At 63.1% G+C, this 20,093-nt stretch overlaps 2 protein-coding genes across 3 annotated transcripts; one reads left to right on the top strand and one right to left on the bottom strand.

Moving 5' to 3' along the window:
* The first annotated feature begins 1,056 nt into the window (after positions 1 to 1,056).
* Positions 1,057 to 8,584, top strand: EXOC3L2 (exocyst complex component 3 like 2). Its single transcript, XM_030475121.1, has 12 exons — positions 1,057 to 1,128; positions 1,173 to 1,293; positions 2,241 to 2,883; positions 3,773 to 3,881; positions 4,258 to 4,368; positions 4,559 to 4,659; positions 5,340 to 5,447; positions 5,524 to 5,659; positions 6,236 to 6,358; positions 6,704 to 6,859; positions 7,438 to 7,559; positions 8,227 to 8,584. The coding sequence occupies exons 1-12, from the start codon at positions 1,057 to 1,059 to the stop codon at positions 8,480 to 8,482; spliced, it is 2,058 nt and encodes a 685-aa protein (XP_030330981.1). The 3' UTR covers positions 8,483 to 8,584.
* Positions 8,585 to 12,500: 3,916 nt separating this feature from the next.
* Positions 12,501 to 18,105, bottom strand: FOSB (FosB proto-oncogene, AP-1 transcription factor subunit). Of its 2 annotated transcripts, XM_030475148.1 has the most exons (5): positions 17,032 to 18,105; positions 15,884 to 16,162; positions 15,694 to 15,801; positions 13,151 to 13,285; positions 12,501 to 13,026 (listed from the first exon to the last, which is right to left on the bottom strand). In XM_030475148.1, exons 1-5 carry the CDS (start codon positions 17,164 to 17,166, stop codon positions 12,961 to 12,963), a joined length of 723 nt encoding a protein of 240 aa, XP_030331008.1. In that variant the 5' UTR covers positions 17,167 to 18,105; the 3' UTR covers positions 12,501 to 12,960. The 2 variants fall into 2 exon arrangements, with proteins under 2 accessions (XP_030331008.1, XP_030331006.1); XM_030475146.1 differs by having other exon boundaries at positions 12,501 to 13,285.
* Positions 18,106 to 20,093: the final 1,988 nt, after the last annotated feature.

Raw genomic sequence — 20,093 nt, 5'->3', positions numbered from 1 at the left:
CGTGCCCCTGCCCCTCGTCACCTCCGTGTCCCCGGTGCCATCCCTCGGGGTTCCCCCCCGTGTCCCCCTCGTGTCCCCCTCGTCCCCGGTGACCCAGCGGAACCGGGGCTGACCCTGCCCCGGCCATGGGCGGCCGCTTCCTCAGGAAACCTCTGGTCACCGTCACCGGTGTCACCAGCGCGGCACCAGTGTCACCAGCACCAGAGTCACCAGCACAGCACCAGTGTCACCAGCGCGGCACCAGTATCACCAGCACCAGTGTCACCAGCACAGCACCAGTGTCACCAGCACCAGTGTCACCAGCACCAGAGTCACCAGCACGGCACCAGTGTCACCAGTGTCACCAGCGCGGCACCAGTATCACCAGTGACACCAGCACAGCACCAGTGCCAGGGGTACGTGTGCCAGGGGCCGTGGGGAGCGTGCAAAGGGCTTTGCACACGCGGGGGGGTGTGGGGTGTGAATGCTCGTGCAAGGGCTGCACAAGGGCTTTGCACAACGGGGTCACGGTGCCCCCACTTGGGGGTCTTGATGCCACCAATTGGGGATCATAGCGTCACCCTATGTCCCGCTTGTGGGTCCCGTTGCCCCACACTGGGTCCCGTTGCCGCACTCGGGGGTCCCGTTGCCCCACACTGGGTCCCGTTGCCACGCTCCGGGGTCCCGTTGCCCCACACTGGGTCCCATTGCCGCACACTGGGTCCCGTTGCCACGCTCGGGGGCCCCGTTGCCCCACACTGGGTCCCGTTGCCGCACACTGGGTCCCGTTGCCACGCTCGGGGGTCCCGTTGCCTCACACTGGGTCCCGTTGCCGCACCCGGGGGTCCCGTTGCCCACCTCGGGGCTCACGGTGCCACCCCCGTTCCCCCCCCCAGGCCATGCCGCTGCTGAGGAAGCCGCCGCGGGAGGACGAGGACGAGCCCGGGGACCCGTTCGCCGCCAGCCCCGAGAGCCGGTTCCGGCGCCGCGCCACGCTGGAGCTGCTGGTGGGGCTCGGCCCGTTCGGGCGCTCCCGGCGCGGTGCCCCCCCGGGGCCGGGGCCGGGACCCGGCGGCGATGCCCGAGCGCGGCGCCGCTCCGAGGACCTGGGCCGGCGGCGCCGCAAGGACGAGCCCAGCGGCACCAAACGCGGGTCCTGGCTGCGGCTCGCGGTGCCGACCCCCTGGGGACAGCGCGGGGCCGGCGCGGAGCGAGCGGCCACCGCGGACAGCGCGGACGGGGCGGCCGGAGGCGACGGGGACGGAGCGGGGCAGGGCACGGACGGGAGAGGGAAGGACAAGGAGCCGCTCTCGGGTGAGGGGTGTGCGATGGGGCGCAGGGAGGGGGGAAGGGGGGCGCGGGGATGGGACGTGGGGATGGGACATGGGGAGATGGGGATATGGGGACATGGGGATGAGGCATAGGGACATGGGGACATGGGGTATGGGGACATGGGGATGGGGCATGGGGACATGGGGACATGGGGACGCGGGGATATGGGGACATGGGGATGGGGCATGGGGATGTGGGGACGTGGGGACACGGAGGTGGGACATGGAGATGGGGATGTGTGGGCATGAGGGACGTGGGAATGTGGAGGTGGCACATGGGGACATGGAGATGGGACATGGGGACATGGGGACGTAGGAACATGGGGACGTGGGGACACGGGACATGGGGATGGGATATGCGGACATGGGGATATGGAGATGGGACATGAGGACACGGAGATGTGGGGACCTAGAGATGGGACATGAGGACGTGGGGATATGGGACATGGGGACGTGAGGACATGGAGATGGGGATGTGTGTGCATGAGGACATGGGGGATGTGGGAATGTGGAGATGGCACATGGGGACATGGGGGATGTGGGAATGTGGAGATGGCACATGGGGACATGGGGATGTGGAGGTGGGACGTGGGGACATGGGGGATGTGGGAATGTGGAGATGGCACATGGGGACATGGGGATGTGGAGGTGGGACGTGGGGACATGGGGAGGTGGGAACGGGAGATGGCGATGGGGACAAGGGGGTGGGATGTGGGACACGGAGACGTGGAGATGGGGATTGTGTGAGGATGGGACATGGGGATGTGGGACTCGGGAATGGGGGCAAAGGGATGGGGATGTGGGGACACCATGGGGATGGGGACACGAGACATGGGGATGGTGGCATAAGGGTGCGGGGATGCAAGGCCATGGGGACGGGGCCATGGAGGGACACAGCTCTGGGCCATCACCCCTGTGTCCCTCACCCAGTGCTGGAGATCCTGGAGCTGATCCAGCGGCGGGAGCTGGTGGCGGCCGACGAGCAGATCATCGCTCTGGAAGCCGAGTGCGCGGCCGCATCCCCGTCCCCCCCATCCCCGTCCCCCCCATCCCCGTCCCCATCCCCCGGCCGCCAGGCTCGGGACGTGGCTCTGCTGTACCGGGCGCTGCTGGCGCAGCTCTGGGCCGTGCTGGCCGAGGCCGTGGCGGCCGCTCGCCCCTTCCCGCTGCTGCGCTCCGTTATCCGGGTGCTGCAGCAGGAGGACGCCGCGGACCAGCGGCTGGGGCCGGGCTGCGCGGGGCGGCCGCGGCGGCTGCGGCAGCGCTGGCAGGAGGCGGCGGCGCGGGCGGCCGGGGAGCGCCTGGCGCAGGCGGCGCCGCCGGGAGCCGCGGCCGGGGCCGGGGCCGGGCTGGGAGCGGAGCTGGCGGCGCTGGCGGCGCGGCTGCTGCAGGACCTGCGCTCCGTGCGCCGACACGTGGCTCCCGCCTTCCCGCCCGCGTACGACGCCGCCGCCGTCTATGCCCGCGGGTACCACCGGGCCCTGGCGCAGCGCGTCGGGGCCGCGGCGCAGCGGCCGCTCGGGGTCACCGAGCTCTACGTGCTGCTGGAGTGGAACAGCGGCACCTACCCCCGGTGAGAGCCCCCACAGCACCGAGACCCCTTAGCACTGAGACCCCTATAGCACTGAGACCCTATAGCACCGAGACCCCTTAGCACCGAGACCCCCTAGCACCGAGACCCCTTAGCACCGAGACCCCTTAGCACTGAGACCCTATAGCACCGAGACCCCTTAGCACTGAGACCCCTTAGCACTGAGACCCTATAGCACTGAGGCCCCTTAGCACTGAGACCCCTTAGCACTGAAACCCTATAGCACCGAGACCCCCTAGCACCGAGACCCCTTAGCACTGAGACCCTTTATCACTGAGACCCCTTAGCACTGACACCCCATGGCACTGAGACCCCTATAGCAGAGAGACCCTATAGCACTGAGACCCTATAGCACTGAGACCCCCATAGTGGCACCTATAGCACAGAACCCCTGTAGCAGCACTTACCCCTGGTGAGGGCCCCCATAGCACTGAGACCCCATTGCACAGAGACCCCATAGCACTGAAACCCTATAGCACTGAGACCCCTATAGCACTGAGATCCTATAGCAGAGAGACCCTATAGCACAGAGACCCCATAGCACTGAGACCCTGTGGCACTGAGACCCCTATAGCACTGAGATCCTATAGCAGAGAGACCCTATAGCACAGAGACCCCATAGCACTGAGACCCTGTGGCACTGAGACCCCTATAGCACTGAGACCCTATAGCACAGCGACCCTATAGCACTGAGACCCTATAGCACAGAGACCCCCACAGCACCCCAAACCCTACCTGGGCACCCCAAACCCTACCTGGGCACCCCAGACCCCCCCTCCCGGGCATGATGGACAGCCCTTGGCATGGCAATGACACCCCATTGGGACCCCAATGACACCCCAACGACCCCCCATGTCCCCCCTGTCCACAGGGAGGTGCTGGGACACCCCGAAGTGGGGGCTTTGCTGCAGGCGCTGGGGCCCCCCCTGCCCCCCGAGACCCAGCGCAGCCTCGAGAGCAGCTGCATCGGCGCCGTCAAGGTGGGACCCGGCACCGGTGGCACCAGGGGGGGACAATGGTGGCCTTGGTGGTGGCACCGGGATGGGCACCAGGGTGGCTTTGGGGTGGGAACCAGTATGACACTGGGATGACACTGGGATGGGGGAATGATGGCCTCAGTGGTGGCACTGGGATGGGTACCGGTATGGCACTGGGATGGGAAGAAGGGTGACACTGGGATAGAGATGATAATGGTCATGATGGGTGGTGGGATGGGAACATGGTGGGAACTGTGGTGGCACTGGGATGGGAGGATGATGGCCTCAATGGTGGCACTGGGATGGGCACTGTGGTGGCACTGGTGTCCCCATGGTGGTGTCCCCATGGTGGTGTCCCCATGGTGGTGTCCCTCCACAGGCGAAGGTGGAGGCAGCGCTGGCCCAGGAGCTGCAGCTCAGTGAGGACACGTGGGCTGAGGAGGTCACCAGCCAGGAGCTGCAGGAGGGGCTGGCCACGCGCGTCACCGGGGTACGGGCACCCATGGGACCCCCATGGACCCCACAGCGGCCTCATGGTGCTGCTGGGTGGTGGGGACCCCATGGGGATGTGGTGGTGGGGACCCCATGGGGATGTGGTGCTGGGTGGTTGGGGACCCCATGGGGATGTGGTGCTGGGTGATTGCGGACCCCATAGGGCCATGGTGGCCGTGTCCCCACAGCTGCTGCGGGCCCACGTGGAACGAGCCCCCCAGATCACCCCCGAGTTCGGCAGGGAGATGGCGCAGAGTCTGCTGGGCGTGCTGGTGACCTTCCTGCATAGGTGGGACGTGGGGACAGGGGGGACATGGGGATGGGCACAGGAACATGGGCACCACGGGGGGACGGGAGCCACAGGACAGAGCTGGGGTGGCACGTCCCATTGGTGATGGTCTTCATGGAGCCAGGTCCCCATGATTTTGGGTCTCCATGGTGTTCATGTTGGGTCCCCATGGTATTGAGTCTCCATTGTATTGGGTCCCCATGGTGCTGGTCCCCATGGTGTTGGGTCCCCATGGTGCTGGTCCCCATGGTGTTGGGTCCCCATGGTGTTGGTGTTGGGTCCCCATTGTGTTGGGTCCCCATGGTGCTGGTCCCCATGGTGTTGGGTCCCCATTGTGTTGGGTCCTCATGGTGCTGGTCCCCATGGTGTTGGGTCCCCATTGTGTTGGGTCCTCATGGTGCTGGTCCCCATGGTGTTGGGTCCCCATTGTATTATGTCCCCATGGTGCTGGTCCCCATGGTATTGGGTCCCCATGGTGCTGGGTCCCCATGGTATTGGGTCCCTATGGTGCTGGTCCCCATGGTGTTGGGTCCCCACTGTGTTGGGTCCCCATGGTGTTGGGTCCCCATGGTGTTGGGTCCCCATTGTATTGGGTCCCCATGGTGCTGGTCCCCCTGGTGTTGGTCCCCACGGCATCGGGTCCCCATGGCACCCATGGGTGACCCACCTGGGTGCTTCAGCTTCCAGCGGAAGGTGGAGCGGTTCCTGGAGGCACCCAATGACTCATCCCCACCCGACGGTGCCACCGGCCGCGCCATCGCCCTGGTCAACTGCTGCCCCACGTTCAGGTGAGGCCGCCCCATGGCCCTGGGGGTGCTGGGGGGGGGGGTTCAGGGTCCCGCAGCACCCACTGACCCCACGCAGGGGCTTCGCTGAGCGCCTGGCGCAGTTCGGGCACCCCGAGAGCGAGGAGCTGCGGCGCCAGGCCCAGGGCGCCCTGGACAAGGTGACCCGGAGCTGCAACCACGTCCTCACCCAGCGCCTCTTCGAGGACCTCAAGGTGCCAGCACTGGGACGGGTGGGAGATGGAGAGTGATGGGTGCCCAGCGATGGGTGTTGAGTTGGGTGATGCCCACAGGTGTGATGCCCATGGTGCCCATTTGTTGGGTGTTGAGCTGGGTGATGCCCATGGGTGCAGTGGTCATGATGCCCATTGGTTGGGCACTGAGTTGGGTGATGCCCATGAGTGCAATGCCCATGATGCCCATTGATTGGGTGCTGAGCTGGGTGATGCCCATGGGTGTGATGCCCATGGTGCCCATTGGTTGGGTGCTGAGCTGGGTGATGCCCATGGGTGCGATGCCCATGGTGCCCATCAATTGGTGGCCATCAGTTGGGTGTTGAGCAAAGTGACACCCATGGGTGCAATGCTCATGGTACCCATTGGTTGTTGCCCATCATGGTGCCCATCCATTGGGTGCTGATTGGGATGACACCCATGGGTACCATGCTCATTGTGCCCATCCATCAGTGCCCATCAGTTGGGTGCTGATATGGGTGGTGCCCATCATGGTGCCCATCCATTGGGTGCTGCCTGGGTGCCACCCTTGGGTGCCAGCCCCTCTCCCCACCCCAGCCCTACTTCAACAAGCTGATGAAGCGCAAGTGGCTGACGAGCTCGGACGCCTTCGACTCCATCGTGCTGCTCATCACCAGCTTCGCCCAGAAGCTTCGCCCGCTCCACCCCGAGCCCTACCAGGTGGGTGCTGCGTCTTGATACGACACCCATGGGTGTCATACTCATGATGCCCATCCATTGGGTGCTGGCTGGGATGGCACCCATACGCGCCATGTTCATGGTGTCCACCCATTGGGTGCTGAGTTGGGTGGTGCCCATTGGGTGGTGCCCATCATGACACCCACCCATTGGGTTGGGATGACGCCTATGGGTTGGGATGACACCCATTGGGTTGGGATGACGCCCATGGGTTGGGATGACACCCATGGGTGCCAAGCTCATGATGCCCATCGCTTGGGTGCTGATGTCCCCGTTGGTGCACGCCCTGCCCGGCGCTGCCGGTGACACCCATGGGTGCTGCCACAGGTGCTGGTGAGCGACCTGCACCGCCGGGTGCTGCTGGAGTACGTGCGGCCGCTGCTGTCGGGGCGCGTGGTCTGCACCTCGGCCAAGGCCCGCGCCCGCGTGGCCGCTCGCCTCAGCGACGAGGCCCGGCAGCTCCGCGAGCTCTTCACCCGCCTGGTAAGACCCAGCACACCCCTTTGGGTGCCCTTTGGGTGCTCCTTGGGTGCTCTTTGGGTGCTCTTTGGGTCCTCTTTGGATGCTCTGTGGATGCCCTTTGGTTGCCCTTTGGGTCCTCTTTGCTTACCCTTCGGGTGCTCTTTGGTTGCCCCTTTGGGTGCTCCTTGGGTGCCCTTTGTGTCCTCTTTGGTTGCCCTTTGAGTGTCCTTTGGTTGCCCTTTGGGTGCTCTTTGGATGCTTTTTCGATGTGCTTTGAGTGTCCTTTGGGTGCCCTTTGCATCCTCTTTGGTTGCCCTTTGGATGCTCTTTGGGTGCTTTTTGGACGCCCTTTGGGTCCCCCTTGGGTCCTCTTTGGATGCTCTTTGGGTGCCCCTTGGTTGCCCTTTGGTTGCCCTTTGGGTGCTCTTTGGATGCCCCTTGGTTGCTCTTTGGTTGCCCTTTGGTTGCCCTTTGGTTGTTCTTTGATTGCCCTTTGGTTGCCCCTTGGTTGCCCTTCGGGTGCCCTTTGGGTGCTCTTTGGGTGCCCTTTGGGTGCTGCACACCGGAGGAGCCCATGACCGAGCCCCGGCCGCTGGCAGGACTCGGCTTCGCCGTGGCTGGACTCGGTGGTGCCGCGGCTGCGGGAGCTGCTGGTGCTGGAGGACACGGCGGCGCTGCAGATGGAGGTCGGGGTCCTGGCGAGGGACTTCCCCGATGTCCGGTGAGTGATGGCACCCGTCGGGGTGTCCCCATCTCCGGCACTGTGGGGTTGGTGCCATTGGTCCCCTTGGTGCCCATTGGTGCCACTGGTGCCCATTGGTGGCTATTTGTGCCCATTGGTGCCTACTGGTGCCCATTGATCCCCCTGGTGCCCATTGGTGACCATTGGTGCCTGTTGGTCCCACTGGTGCCCAATGGTGGCCATTGGTGCCCGTTGGTCCCATTGGTGGCCACTGGTGCCCATTGGTGCCATTGGTGCCTATTGGTCCCATTGGTGGCCATTGGTACCCATTGGTGCCACTGGTCCCACTGGTGCCCAATGGGGCCATTGGTGCCATTGGTCCCATTGGTGGCCATTGGTGCCCATTGGTGCCACTGGAGCCCATTAGTGCCATTGGTGGCCATTTGTGCCCATTGGTGGCCACTGGTGCCCATTGGTCCCTCTGGTGCCCATTGGTCCCACTGGTGCCCATTGGTGCCCGTTGGTCCCATTGGTCCCACTGGTGTCCTTGGTGGCCATTGATGTCCACTGGTGCCCATTGGTGGCCACTGGTGCCACTGGTGCCCATTGGTCCCATTGGAGGCCATTGGTGCCCATTGGACCCCATTGGTGACCACTGGTGGCAATTGGTGCCGATTGATGCCCATTGGTGACGGGTGACCCACAGGCGGGAGCACGTGGCGGCGGTGCTGGACGCGCGGGGGCTGCGGAGCCCCACGGCACGACACGAGATCCTGGGGGTGCTGCGGGACCTGGAGCGCGGCGGGGCCGTGGCACCGGCACCGCTGTCACCGGCATCACCATCGCGGCACCGCGCGTTCTTTGCTGAGCTGCCGGTGCCCGGCGCCGGGCGCTGTTTGCCCTTCCAGCTCCCACGCCTCGCACCCATGGCCCGGCTGCGCCGGCGGCGCCCGCGCCTTTGAGACAGCGCCTATGGGTGCGCATCGACAGTGCCCATCACCGCTGCATCCCCATCCCCTCCTCATCCCCAACTTTATCTCCATCTTCATCCCATCCCCATCTTCCTCCCCATTCCCATCTTCATCCCCATCCCATCCCCTTCTTCATCTTCATCCCATCCTCATCCTCTTCTTCATCTTCATCCCATCCCCATACTCATCCCTGTCCTCATCCCCAACTTTATATCCATCTCCATCCCATCCCCATCCTCCTTCCCATTCCCATCTTCATCCCCATCCCATCCCCTTCTTCATCTTCATCCCTTCCCCATCCTCATCCCCTTCTTCATCTTCATCCCTTCCCCATCCTCATCCCCATTCCCCTCCCAATCTTCATCCTCAAGCCCAAATTTATCTCCATCGTCATCCCCATCTTCATTCCCACTCCCCTCTTCATCTTCATCCCCATCCTCATCCCCATCTTTATTCCCACTCCCCTCTTCATCTTCATCTCCACCTTCATCCCCATCTTCATTCCCACTCCCCTCTTCATCTTCATCCCCGTCCTTCATCCCATCCCCACAGCTCCCTCTGCACACCCGCAGCCGCACCCCGGGCCCAGCACCGCGCAGGATGCGGCTCCTCGTGCGAGGAAGGAAGCGGCCGCGCGCCAGCGCTGGGCCAGGAATCCACCCGCTGCCGCTTCCCGGCATCCCGGGGGGGGGGGACATGGAGATGGACCCGGATCCCAACCGGTGCCGGGACCCTGCGGCTCCACCATCGCATCCCTTGGCCACCATCAGTGCCACGAGCTGGTGCCAGGTCTCAGCCCAGCCCGGGCTGGCAGTGAGGGAGGGGGCAGTTTTCCAGCCCCTTCATTCCCAAAATAGGCTTGTGCCGGATCCGGCTCCCGCCAGGAAGCAGCGAGGGCTATAAATAACGGGTCAGGGTCGTGGGGACGGAAGCGGCCGCGCCGGGCGGGAATGTCGGGAAGGGATGGGGGGACCTTGGGGGACACACACACACACACAGGGGTGTGCCCCGTGTGAATCACTGCGAGCCTGACGTCAGCGCCGGGGAATAGACACCCCCAAGTGGGAATAGACACCCTTAAACTGGGAATAAACACTGCAAACTGGGAATAGACACCCCTAAACTGGGAATAAACACTGCAAACTGGGAATAGACACCCTTAAACTGGGAATAAACACCCCAAACTGGGAATAGACACCCTTAAACTGGGAATAGACACCCCAAACTGGGAATAAACACCCCAAACTGGGAATAAACACCCCAAACTGGGAATAGACACCCTAAACTGGGAATAGACACCCCAAACTGGGAATAAACACCCTTAAACTGGGAATAGACGCCCCAAACAGGGAATAAACACCTCCAAAGTGAGAATATACACCCCTAAACTGGGGATAAACACTCCAAACTGGGAATAGACACCCCTAAACCGGGAATAGATACCCGTAAGTGGGAACAGACACCCCTAAACTGGGAATAAAGACCCCCAAAGTGGGAATAGACACCCTTAAACTGGGAATAGACACCCCAAACAGGGAATAAACACCCCCCAAGTGAGAATATACACCCCTAAACTGGGGATAAACACTCCAAACTGGGAATAGACACCCCTAAACTGGGAATAAAGACCCCCAAAGTGGGAATAGACACCCCTAAACTGGGAATAAAGACCCCCAAAGTGGGAATAGACACCCCTAAACTGGGAATAAACATTCCAAACTGGGAGTAGACACCATCAAAGTGAGAATAGATGCCCCAAACTGGGAATAGACACCCCTAAACCGGGAATATATGCTCCAAACTGGGAATAGATGCCCCTAAACTGGGAACAGACACCCCCAAACTGAGAATAGATGCCCTGAACTGGGAATAGACACCCCGAACTGGGAATAGACACCCCTAAACTGGGAATAAACACTTCAAACTGGGAATAGACACCCTTAAACTGGGAATATATGCTCCTGAACTGGGAATAAACACCCCCAAAGTGAGAATAGATGCCCTGTACTGGGAATAAACACCCCCAAAGTGGAAATAGACACCCCTAAACGGGGCAGGTCTGCGCCCCCCTCATCCGTTCGCGCCCCCTGGTGGCCGCCCGCAGCTCAGCGGGGGGGGGGGCTTGTATCGCCAAGTCTCCCATGTCCCCCTGAAGCTCCCTACCCCACAGCCCCATGTCCCCACATCCCCACGCCCCACAGCTCCACGTCCCCATCCCCACGGTCTCCCCATCCCGCCCTCCCTCCCCAAGGCACAGAGGAGCCGCGGGGCCGATCCGAAGCTGCTTTATTGGCCACGTTGGGATGGGTGAAGCGCGGACGCGGTAGGGCCGGGGGGGTTGGCCCCAGGACCAGTCACAGCCACAATGATGCACAATGATCCACAATGATCCATAATAATCCATAATGATCCATAAATCCATCATCAATAAAAAACTAAACATCTCCCGCGGCGCGACGCGACCCAAGAGGAGGGACATGGACAGAGGCGGCGGCGAAGCTTGGTCACCACAGGGGACACCACAGGGGACATGGGGCAGAGGCCTTCACAGTTGGGGACACACACACACAAAAGCAGGACGGGAGCCCCCCCAATGCTGGGGGTGCTGGAGAGGGCGAGGGGGGGGCCCAGCAGCAGCAATGGGGCTGGGGACCCCCAACCAAGGGGATGGCGACACCATGGAGGTGGCACAAGGCCTCCCCCCACAAGGTGATGGAGGTTGGGTTGGGCACCCCAGAAGTGATGGAGAAGCTTCAAGGACCCCATAGGGTGGTGGGGATGGAGCATGGGCACCCCCAAAGTGATGGGGATCCTTCAGTGACCCCATGGAATGGTGGGGACGTAGCATGGGCGCCTCTGGGGTGGTGGAGATGCTGCAAGAAGCCCCGTGGGGCGGTGGGGATGCAGCACAAAGAGTTCTGGGGTGATGAAGGAGCCACAAGGACTCTCCAAGGGGGAGCAGAGATGCTATGTGGGTGCCTCCAGGGTGAAGGAGATGCCCCATGGGCACCCCCCATGGGTGGTGGAGATGACACCGACATCTCCAGAGCAACAGAAATGATGCAGGGACCTTCGTGGGGTGGGGAGAGAGAACATGGACATCTCCAAAGGGATGGAGATGGCACAGGGAGCACCTCCAGGGCAACAGAGACCAGCAGAGACACCGCTGAGGTGGCACCAGTGCCACAGGGACCTTCCTGGGACGGCTGAAATAGGGCATGGACATCTCCAAAGGGATGGAGATGCTGCACGAACCCCCATGGGATGATGGGGACCAGGGATGGGTACCTCTAAGGTGATGGAGGATCTTGCCAGGGTGGTGGGAACGGGGCAGGAACCATCTCTAAAGGGATGGAGATGCTGCAGGAAGCCCCATGGGATGATGAGGATGGGGGACGGGCACCTCTAAGGTGATGGAAAACCTTGCCCGGGTGGTGGAAACGGGGCAGGAACCATCTCCAGAAGCAGGGAGATGCTGCAGGAACCCCCTTGGGATGGTGGGGACGGGGGGACAGACACCCCTAAAGCAGCCGGGACGCTGCAGCGCTGATGGTGACACACGACAGACACCTCCAGCACATCCAGGGCTGGGCAAAGCTGCCCTTGAACCTCACCGAGAGCCCAGCCCGTCTGAGAAATGGAGTGAAATGGGGGGGAAATACCCAAAAAACGTCAAAAAACCATCCAAAACCCATCCAAAACCATCCAAAAACGATCAAAGCCATCAAGAACAACCCAAAAAAAATAAAAAAAAAAAAGCAAAAAAAAAAAAAAAAAAAAAAACCCATCATAAACCATCCCCCCAAAAAAACCAAAACCACCAAAAGCCATTAAAAAAACCACAAAATAACCATCAAAAACCATCCAAAAAACCAAAAACCCATCAAAAACCATTAAAAAAAAAAAAAATATGTAAAAATCAGAAGCCATCCAAAAAAGCAAAATCAAAAACCATCAAAAACCATCAAAAACCATCAAAAACCATCAAAAACCATCAAAAACCATCAAAAACCATCAAAAACCATCCCCCCCCAAAAAAAAAAATAAAAATCAAAGAACCATCCGAAAGCATCCCAAAAAACCATCCAAGAACTTCAAGGAACCATCCAAAAGCCATCAAGGAACCATCCAAGAACCATCAAGGAACCATCCAAGAACCATCAAGGAACCATCATCCAAAAGCCATCAAGGAACCATCCAAGAACCATCCAAAAGCCATCAAGGAACCATCAAGGAACCATCATCCAAAAGCCATTCAGGAACCCTCGAAGAACCATCCAAGCCCCTCAAAGGAACCGTCCGAGAAACCATCCAAAACCCCATCAGAAGAACTTGGACCCATCCAAAACCCGCCCCCCCCGCCATGGGCAAAGGGTCCCAAGAAGCCACCAGCCGGGGAGGGGGAGGTGCCCGTGCGTGGGGGTGAGCCGGGGCCCCCCCGTTTCACAACGCGAGGAGCGAGGGGGAGCTCAAGGAGTCCGAGGACTGGTCGCTGCCGCTGCTCCGCTGATGCGAGGCTCCGCAGGAGGGTCCCTCTGGGTGGGTGAACACAAACGGAGACGCGGGGTTGGGATTAGGCGGCGCGGGCGGCGCGAAGCAGCAGGCGGGGAAGGGGCCCTGGGCGCCGGGCGCCGGCTCCTCCTTGCGCAGGGCGCTCACCTCGGCGGCCCCGAAGGGCAGTTTGCAGGCGGGGGCGTGCGCCACCAGCACCAGCTCCAGCCGCTCCTTCTCCTTGCGCAGCTCCGCGATCTCCGACTCCAGCTCCGCCTTCTCCTCCTCCAGCTGGTCCGTCTCCTGCGCCGAGGGGAGTGTCAGGGATGCGGGGGGGGGGATCCCGTGTCCCTGAGCCCGTGGGTGCCTCTCTGTGCGCATCCCGTGTCCCTGCGCCCAGGGGTGCCCAACTATGCGCATCCCATGTCCCTGTGCCCGTGGGTGCGCATTCCATGTTCCTGCGCCCATGGGTGCTCCTCTGTGCGCATTCCATGTCCCTGTGCCCATGGGTGCGCATCCCGTGTCCCTGTGCCCATGGGTGTGCAATCCCGTGTCCCTGTGCCCAGGGGTGCCCCTCTGTGTGCATCCCATGTCCCTGCGCCCATGGGTGAGCAATCCCGTGTCCCTGCGCCCATGGGTGCCTCTCTGTGTGCATCCCATGTCCCTGCGCCCATGGGTGCGCATCCCGTGTCCCTGCACCCGGGTGTGCCTCTCTGTGCTCATCCCATCTCCCTGCACTCATGGGTGCCTCTCTGTGCGCATCCCATGTCCCTGTGCCCATCCCATGTCCTTGCACCCATGGATGCCCAACTGTGCTCATTCCATGTCCCTGAACCTATGGGTGTCTGTCTGAGCTCATCCCATGTCTCTACACCCATGGGTGCCTCTCTGTGCTCATCCCATGTCCCTGTGCCCATGGGTGCCCCTCTGTGCGCACCCCATGTCCCTGCATGTATGGGTGTCTGTTTGAGCTCATCCCGTGTCCCTGCACCCATGGGTGTCTGTGTGTCCTACTCTGATGTTCCCTGGTCCTGGGTGTCCCCCTCTGATGGCCCTGCACCCCTGGATGTCCCTCTGTCCTGCTCTGATGGACCCACACCCATGGGTGTCCATCTATCCCCCTCTGATAGGCATGCACCCCTGTGAGTCTATCTGTGCTCATGCCATGTCCCTGCACCCATGGCTATCCATCTCTGCTCATCCCATGTCCCTGCACCCATGGCTATCCATCCCTGCTCATCCCATGTCCCTGCACCCATGGGTATCCGTCTGGACTACTCTGATGTCTCCTGGTCTTAGGTGTCCACCTTTGATGGACCTGAACCACTGGGTGCCCATCTGTGCTCATCCCACGCCCCTGCACCCCTGGGTGTCCATCTGTGCTCAGCCAATATCCCTGCACCCATGGGTGTCCATCTGTGCTCATCCCATGCCCCTGCATCCCAGGCTGTTTGTCTGTCCTCACCCCATATCTCTGCACCCATGGGTATCCATCTGACCTCATCCAATGTAACTGCACCCATGGGTGTCTGTCTGTCCTCTGATGTCCTCTGGTCTTAGGTGTCCTTCTCTGATGGGCCTGCAACCCTGGGAGTCCATCTGTGCTCACCCCACTTCCCTGTGCCCCTGGGTGTCTGTCTGTGCTCATCCTATCTCCCCGCACCCATGGGTGTCCTTCTGCCCCCCTCTGGGGGGACTGATGTCCCCTCCTCCTGGGGATGGCGCTGTCCCCTGCATCCCTGCATCTGTCCCCCTCTGATATCCCCAGCGCCAAGGGACGTTGCTGTCCCTCTTCCATTGTCCCTTGCCCAGGGGACACCCTTATCCCCCTCTAACACAGCAGCTCCTGGGACATCGGCCCCCCTTGTCCTGGGGACGTCATTGTCCCCATCCCCACTGACCTCTTCCAAACAACCCGACTCAACTGTCCTCTTCCAACTCCCTGGGGACCCCATGGTCCCAACAGCCATCAACCCATCTCCTTCCAATGGCCTCAACTCAACCCATCTCCTTCCAGTGGCCTCAACTCAACCTGTCCCCTCCCAACCCAACTCAACTCGACGCATCTCCTTCCAGTGGCCTCAACTCAACCTGTCCCCTCCCAACCCAACTCAACTCAACCCGTCCCCTTCCAATGGCCTCAACTCAACCCATCCCCTTCCAATGGCCTCAACTCAACCCATCCCCTTCCAATGGCCTCAACTCAACCCATCCCCTTCCAATGGCCTCAACTCAACCCATCCCCTTCCAATAGCCTCAACTCAACCCATCCCCTTCCAATGGCCTCAACCCAACCCGTCCCCTTCCAATGGCCTCAACTCAACCCGTCCCCTTCCAATGGCCTCAACCCAACCTGTCCCCTTCCAATGGCCTCAACTCAACCCATCCCCTTCCACTGACCTCAAGTCAATCCATCCCATTCCTATGACCTCAAGTCAACCTGTTCCCTCCCAACCCAACTCAACTCATCCCCTTCCAATGACCTCAACTCAACCCATCCCCTTCCAATGGCCTCAACTCAACCCATCCCCTTCCAATGGCCTCAACTCAACCCAACCCATCCCCTTCCAATGGCCTCAACTCAACCCATCCCTTTCCATCCCAGCTCAACCTGTCCCCTTCCAACTCAACTCAACCCATCCCTTTCCACCTAAACTCAATCTTCCCCTTCCAACCCAACCCACCCATCCCAACCCATCCCTCTCACTCACCGCCTGCAGCCGATCCGTCAGCTCCCGGCGCCGGTTCCGGCACTTGGCCGCCGCCAGCTTGTTCCTCTCCCGACGCACCCGGCGCTTCTCCTCCTCCTCCGGCGTCAACTGCCCAAAGAGATGGGACCATGAGCCTGGTGACCCCCCTGTCCCCATCTCCCCCCCGCCCCACGCTGGTGCCGGCACTCACCGTCTCCTCACGGCTGCGCCGGGGCCGCACGCGGCTGGGCCGTGCCGGCGGCGCCGGTGCCGCGCTGAAGCCGCCCATGCCCGGTGTGGAGTAGCTGGGTCCCGGCAGGTCATATGGATCGAGAGGGGGGGGATGCGCCATGGGGGCCCCCGGGGGTTGCGATTGAGCCACGGAGGAGATGAGGGTGGGTTGCACCAGCCACTGCAGGTCCTGGCTGGTGGTGATGGCCGTCACCGTGGGCACGAAGGAGCCGGGCATGTCCCCCAGCGCGCCGCACTCCTGCGGGGACACGGGACGGGTCAGGGCCGCGTGTGAGGGACCCGGTGCTGGTGTGCAACAGCCTCGTGTGCCCAGCACCCTCGTGCGAGAGCCCCCGGCACCCATGTCTGACACCCTCGTGCGAGAGCCCCCGGCATTGATGCACAACGCCCCTGGCCCTGATGTGCAACGATGCCTTTGGGTGCCCGGCACCCACGTGCAAGAACCCCCAGCACCCATGTCTGACACCCTCGTGCAACGACCCCTGACGCATGAGCCCCTTGCACCCCAGCACCCATGTACAAGCCCCCCCCAGCCACACCGTGCCCTTGTGCCCCAACACCCCCCTTCCGGGGTCTCCCTTTGCACCCCTTTTCCCTTTATGGGTGTGGGGACCCTCTAAACCCCCCCCAGCACCCCTAAAACGGGGGGGGGGGGGCACCAATCCCTTCCTCCAGGGGCTGGTTTGCACCAAACCCCCCCGGTATCACCGGGGTCCGTTATAACGGGGGGGACGACGACACCGACACCCCCCCTGCCACCCTTTTTGGGGGGGGGACAGGGGACACCCTATTGCGGCGTCGCGCCAGCAGGGGGCGCAGCAGCGCTGGGAGAGAGGGGCGTGGCCAAGCTAGAGGGAGGCGTGGCCAAGTAGGAGGGGGGCGTGGCTTCACACCCCCTCCTCCCCGTTGCCTAGCAACAAAGCAGGCGGGGAGGGTGGTGGCGGCGGTGTCTAAAATAGCCGTACGTGCGCCGCGTCATCACGGCGGGCTCCCCGCGCGCGCGTCACGGCGTTTACGCACGACCCCGCCCCTCCCGCCTCTCTCCCCCCCCCATCCCCATCCCCGCACACGCTCGCCCCCTGGCGGCGCCGCCGCGCAATCACCGACCTGCGCCGCCGCCGCCGCCGCCGCCGCCGCGGGGCTGCCGAAGGAATCGACCGAGGACAGGTACTGGGACTCGGCCGAGGGCGACGAACTGCACCGCGACCCCGAGTCGTAGTCCCCGGGGAAGCCCTGGTACATGGCCCCGGGGCCGCGGGGGCCGCCCCGCCGCGCCAAGGCTGCGGGTCACGCTACCGGCATCCCGGGGCGCCCCCGGCAGCGGAACTAGGAACGGGCAGCGGTGCCTTCAGGAGTCCCGATGCAGCCGGGGGGGGGGGGGGGGAAGGGCCGGGGTGGCCGCTCCAGGCGCCGGGGAGCGGCTACGAGCGCCGGTGCAGGGGTGCCGGGCGCCGGTGCAGGGGTGCCGGGCTCCGGTTGTCCGGTATAAGGCTCCGGTTCGCTGCTATAAGCTCCGGTGTGTCCGTCCCAGGCCCCGGTTCTCCGGTATAAAGCTCCGGTTCGCTGCTAGAAGCTCCGGTGTGCCCGTCCCAGGCTCTGGTTCGCCGGTATAAAGCCCCAGTTCGCTGCTATAAGCCCCGGTGCAGCCGATATAAGCCCCGGTGGGTCCGAGCCAGGTTCCGGTGAGCAACTACGAGCCTCGGTGCGTCCGTCCCAGGCTCTGATTCGCTGCTACAAGCCCCGATGCAGCCTCTATAAGCCCCGGTGGGTCCGTCCCAGGCTCCGGTTCACTGCTATAAGCCCCGGTTCACTGCTATAAGCCCCGGTGCGTCCGTCCCAGGCTCTGGTTGTCCGGTATAAAGCCCCGATCCGCTGCTATAAGCGCCGGTGCAGCCGTGCCAGGCTCCGATTGTCCAGTACAAAGCCCCGGTTCGCTGCTATAAGCCCCGGTGTATCCGTCCCAGGCTCCGGTTATCCGATATAAAGCCCCGCTTCGCCTCTACCAACCCCAGTCCGTCCGTCCCCCAGGATCCGGATCTCCGGTGCAAAGTCCCCGTTGAGCCGCTGCAAGCTCCGGTAAATCCCTTCCCAGGCTCCGATTCAGCCGTTACGAGCCCCGGTACATCCTCTCCGCCGGTGCAAAGTCCCGGTTGAGCCCGTTCACCGCCGCTCGCCCCCCGCTCTCCGCTATTTTATGAATGAACCGCTCGCCCGCCGCGCCGGCACTTTATACGGCAAGGCCCCGCCCCCTGAGCTGACGTCACGGCCCCCGCCGCCGCTGTCCCGGGACCCCCGGGACCCTCCGGACCCCGCAGTCGCCGCCGCCACCGTCGCCGCCGTCGTTCTGAAGCCCCGGGAGCCGTCGCCGCCGTTAAGAGGCTCCTCTACGGGCGGGGAACGGGGGGGATCCCTCGCCCCGCCCCCTCCGGAGTTCCTGTGACGCAATTAGCCATATATGGGCTTGTCTCGGAGTGTTTGTTTGGTATCCTAGCAATGACGTCACAGGGAATCCCTTCGCCGCCGCCGCCGCCGCCGAAAACGCGTATTAATAGAAACGGCCGCCGCGGTTCTAGAAACGGCCTGAACCGTCCGGGCCCCAACGCCGGTAACTCCCCGGTGACCCCCCGGTAACACCCCCCCACCCTTCCCAGGACCACCCCCCCGGCACCCCTCCCCCCGGGACCCCCACCCTCCCACCCGGTGACCCCCTCCCCCAGGACCCCTTTTCCCCCTCCGGTAACCCCTCCGGTCACCCCTCCCCACCCGGAAACACCCTTTATCCCCCCGGTGACACCCCCCGCCCCCCGCTTCTAAAGGCCCGTCCCGCGATGGGGGTGTCCCGCTCCCAGGCACTGACCCACTGATGGATGGGGGGAGGGGGGTGTCCCGGTAACGGGGGGGCGCACACCGGGAGTGGGGTCCCGGTACCGGGGTGCAGGGCCACGGTCCATGGACGGAGGGGTGGGCCCGTAACGGGGGTCCCGGCAAACCGGAGCCTCCCGTGGGGGGGTCTCGATCCCGTTATTGGGCAGCGGGGGCTGATGTCACCGGCGGGAACCGGCGCTGAGTCACGGTGGGGTCACCGGCAGCGGGGGGGGGGGAGAGGAGGTGGGGGGGCCGTTCCCACGCCCCCTCATCCATTCATTCATTCATCGGTTCATTCATTCGTTTCACTCGGTCGTTTATTCATCAGGGCAAGTCCCGCCCCCAGCGCGGGGGGGCGGGGCCGGGGGGGGGGCAGCCCCCGTGTCCCGGTGGTGTCCCGGTATTCCCAGCCCCGCGGTCCCCGTCCTTTTCCGTGCTGTTCCCGTGATCTCGGTTCCGGGGTCGGGCCGGGTTTCCCCCGGTGTCCCGGTCCCGGCCGGGCTGTCCCCGTTGTCCCGGTGTCCCAGTGTCCTGCTCACGTTCCTCCCCCGGGGTTCCTTTCCCCGTTCCAGTCCCGGTGTCCCTGTCCCTGCGCCCGGGTCCTGCCAGATTCCCTCCGGTCTCCCGGTCCCGGCCAGATTCCTCCCGGGTCCCGATGTCCCAGTCCCGGTTTTCTGTTATGCCGGCAGCCCCCGGTATCCCGGTATCCCTGTCCTGGTATCCCGGCGGGGCCTGGCCAGGCTCTCCCCAGTGTCCCGGTGTCCCTGTATGCCGGTGTCCCGGTCCCGGCCGGGTTACCCCCATTGTCCCAGTACCCTGGTCTCGGCCAGGCTCTCCCCGGTGTTCCCAGCCCCGTATCCCGGTCCAAGCCGGGTTCCCTCCGGATTCCGGTGTCCTCGTGTCCCGGTGTCTCGGGGTCCGGACGGGTTCCCCCCATTGTCCCAGTATCCCGGGGTCCCGGTCCCAGCTCCTGTGTCCCAGCTCCGGTCCCGGCCGGGCTCTCCGCGGTGTCCTGGTATCCCGGTATTCTGGGGTCTGACCGGGCTCTCCCGGTGTCCCTGCCTTTGTCCTGTTCCTGGCAGTGTTCCTCCCGGTGTCCCCGTTTCCCTGTCACCATATCCCTGTATCACGATGTCTCGGTGACCCCATATCCCTGTATCCCAGTGTCCTAGTGTCCCTATATCCCCGTGTCCCAGTGTTCCCATGTCCCTGTATCCCGGTGTCCCCATATCCCTGTAACCTGGTGTCCCGGAGTCACCATATCCCTGTATCCCGGTGTCCCGGTGTTCCCATGTCCCTGTATC

Source organism: Strigops habroptila, unplaced genomic scaffold (genome assembly GCF_004027225.2).
Source record: "Strigops habroptila isolate Jane unplaced genomic scaffold, bStrHab1.2.pri NW_022045631.1_ctg1, whole genome shotgun sequence".
NCBI lineage: Eukaryota > Metazoa > Chordata > Aves > Psittaciformes > Psittacidae > Strigops > Strigops habroptila.
The sequence above is the reverse complement of the archived record's forward strand: the minus strand, read 5'-3'. Positions and strand labels throughout refer to the sequence as shown.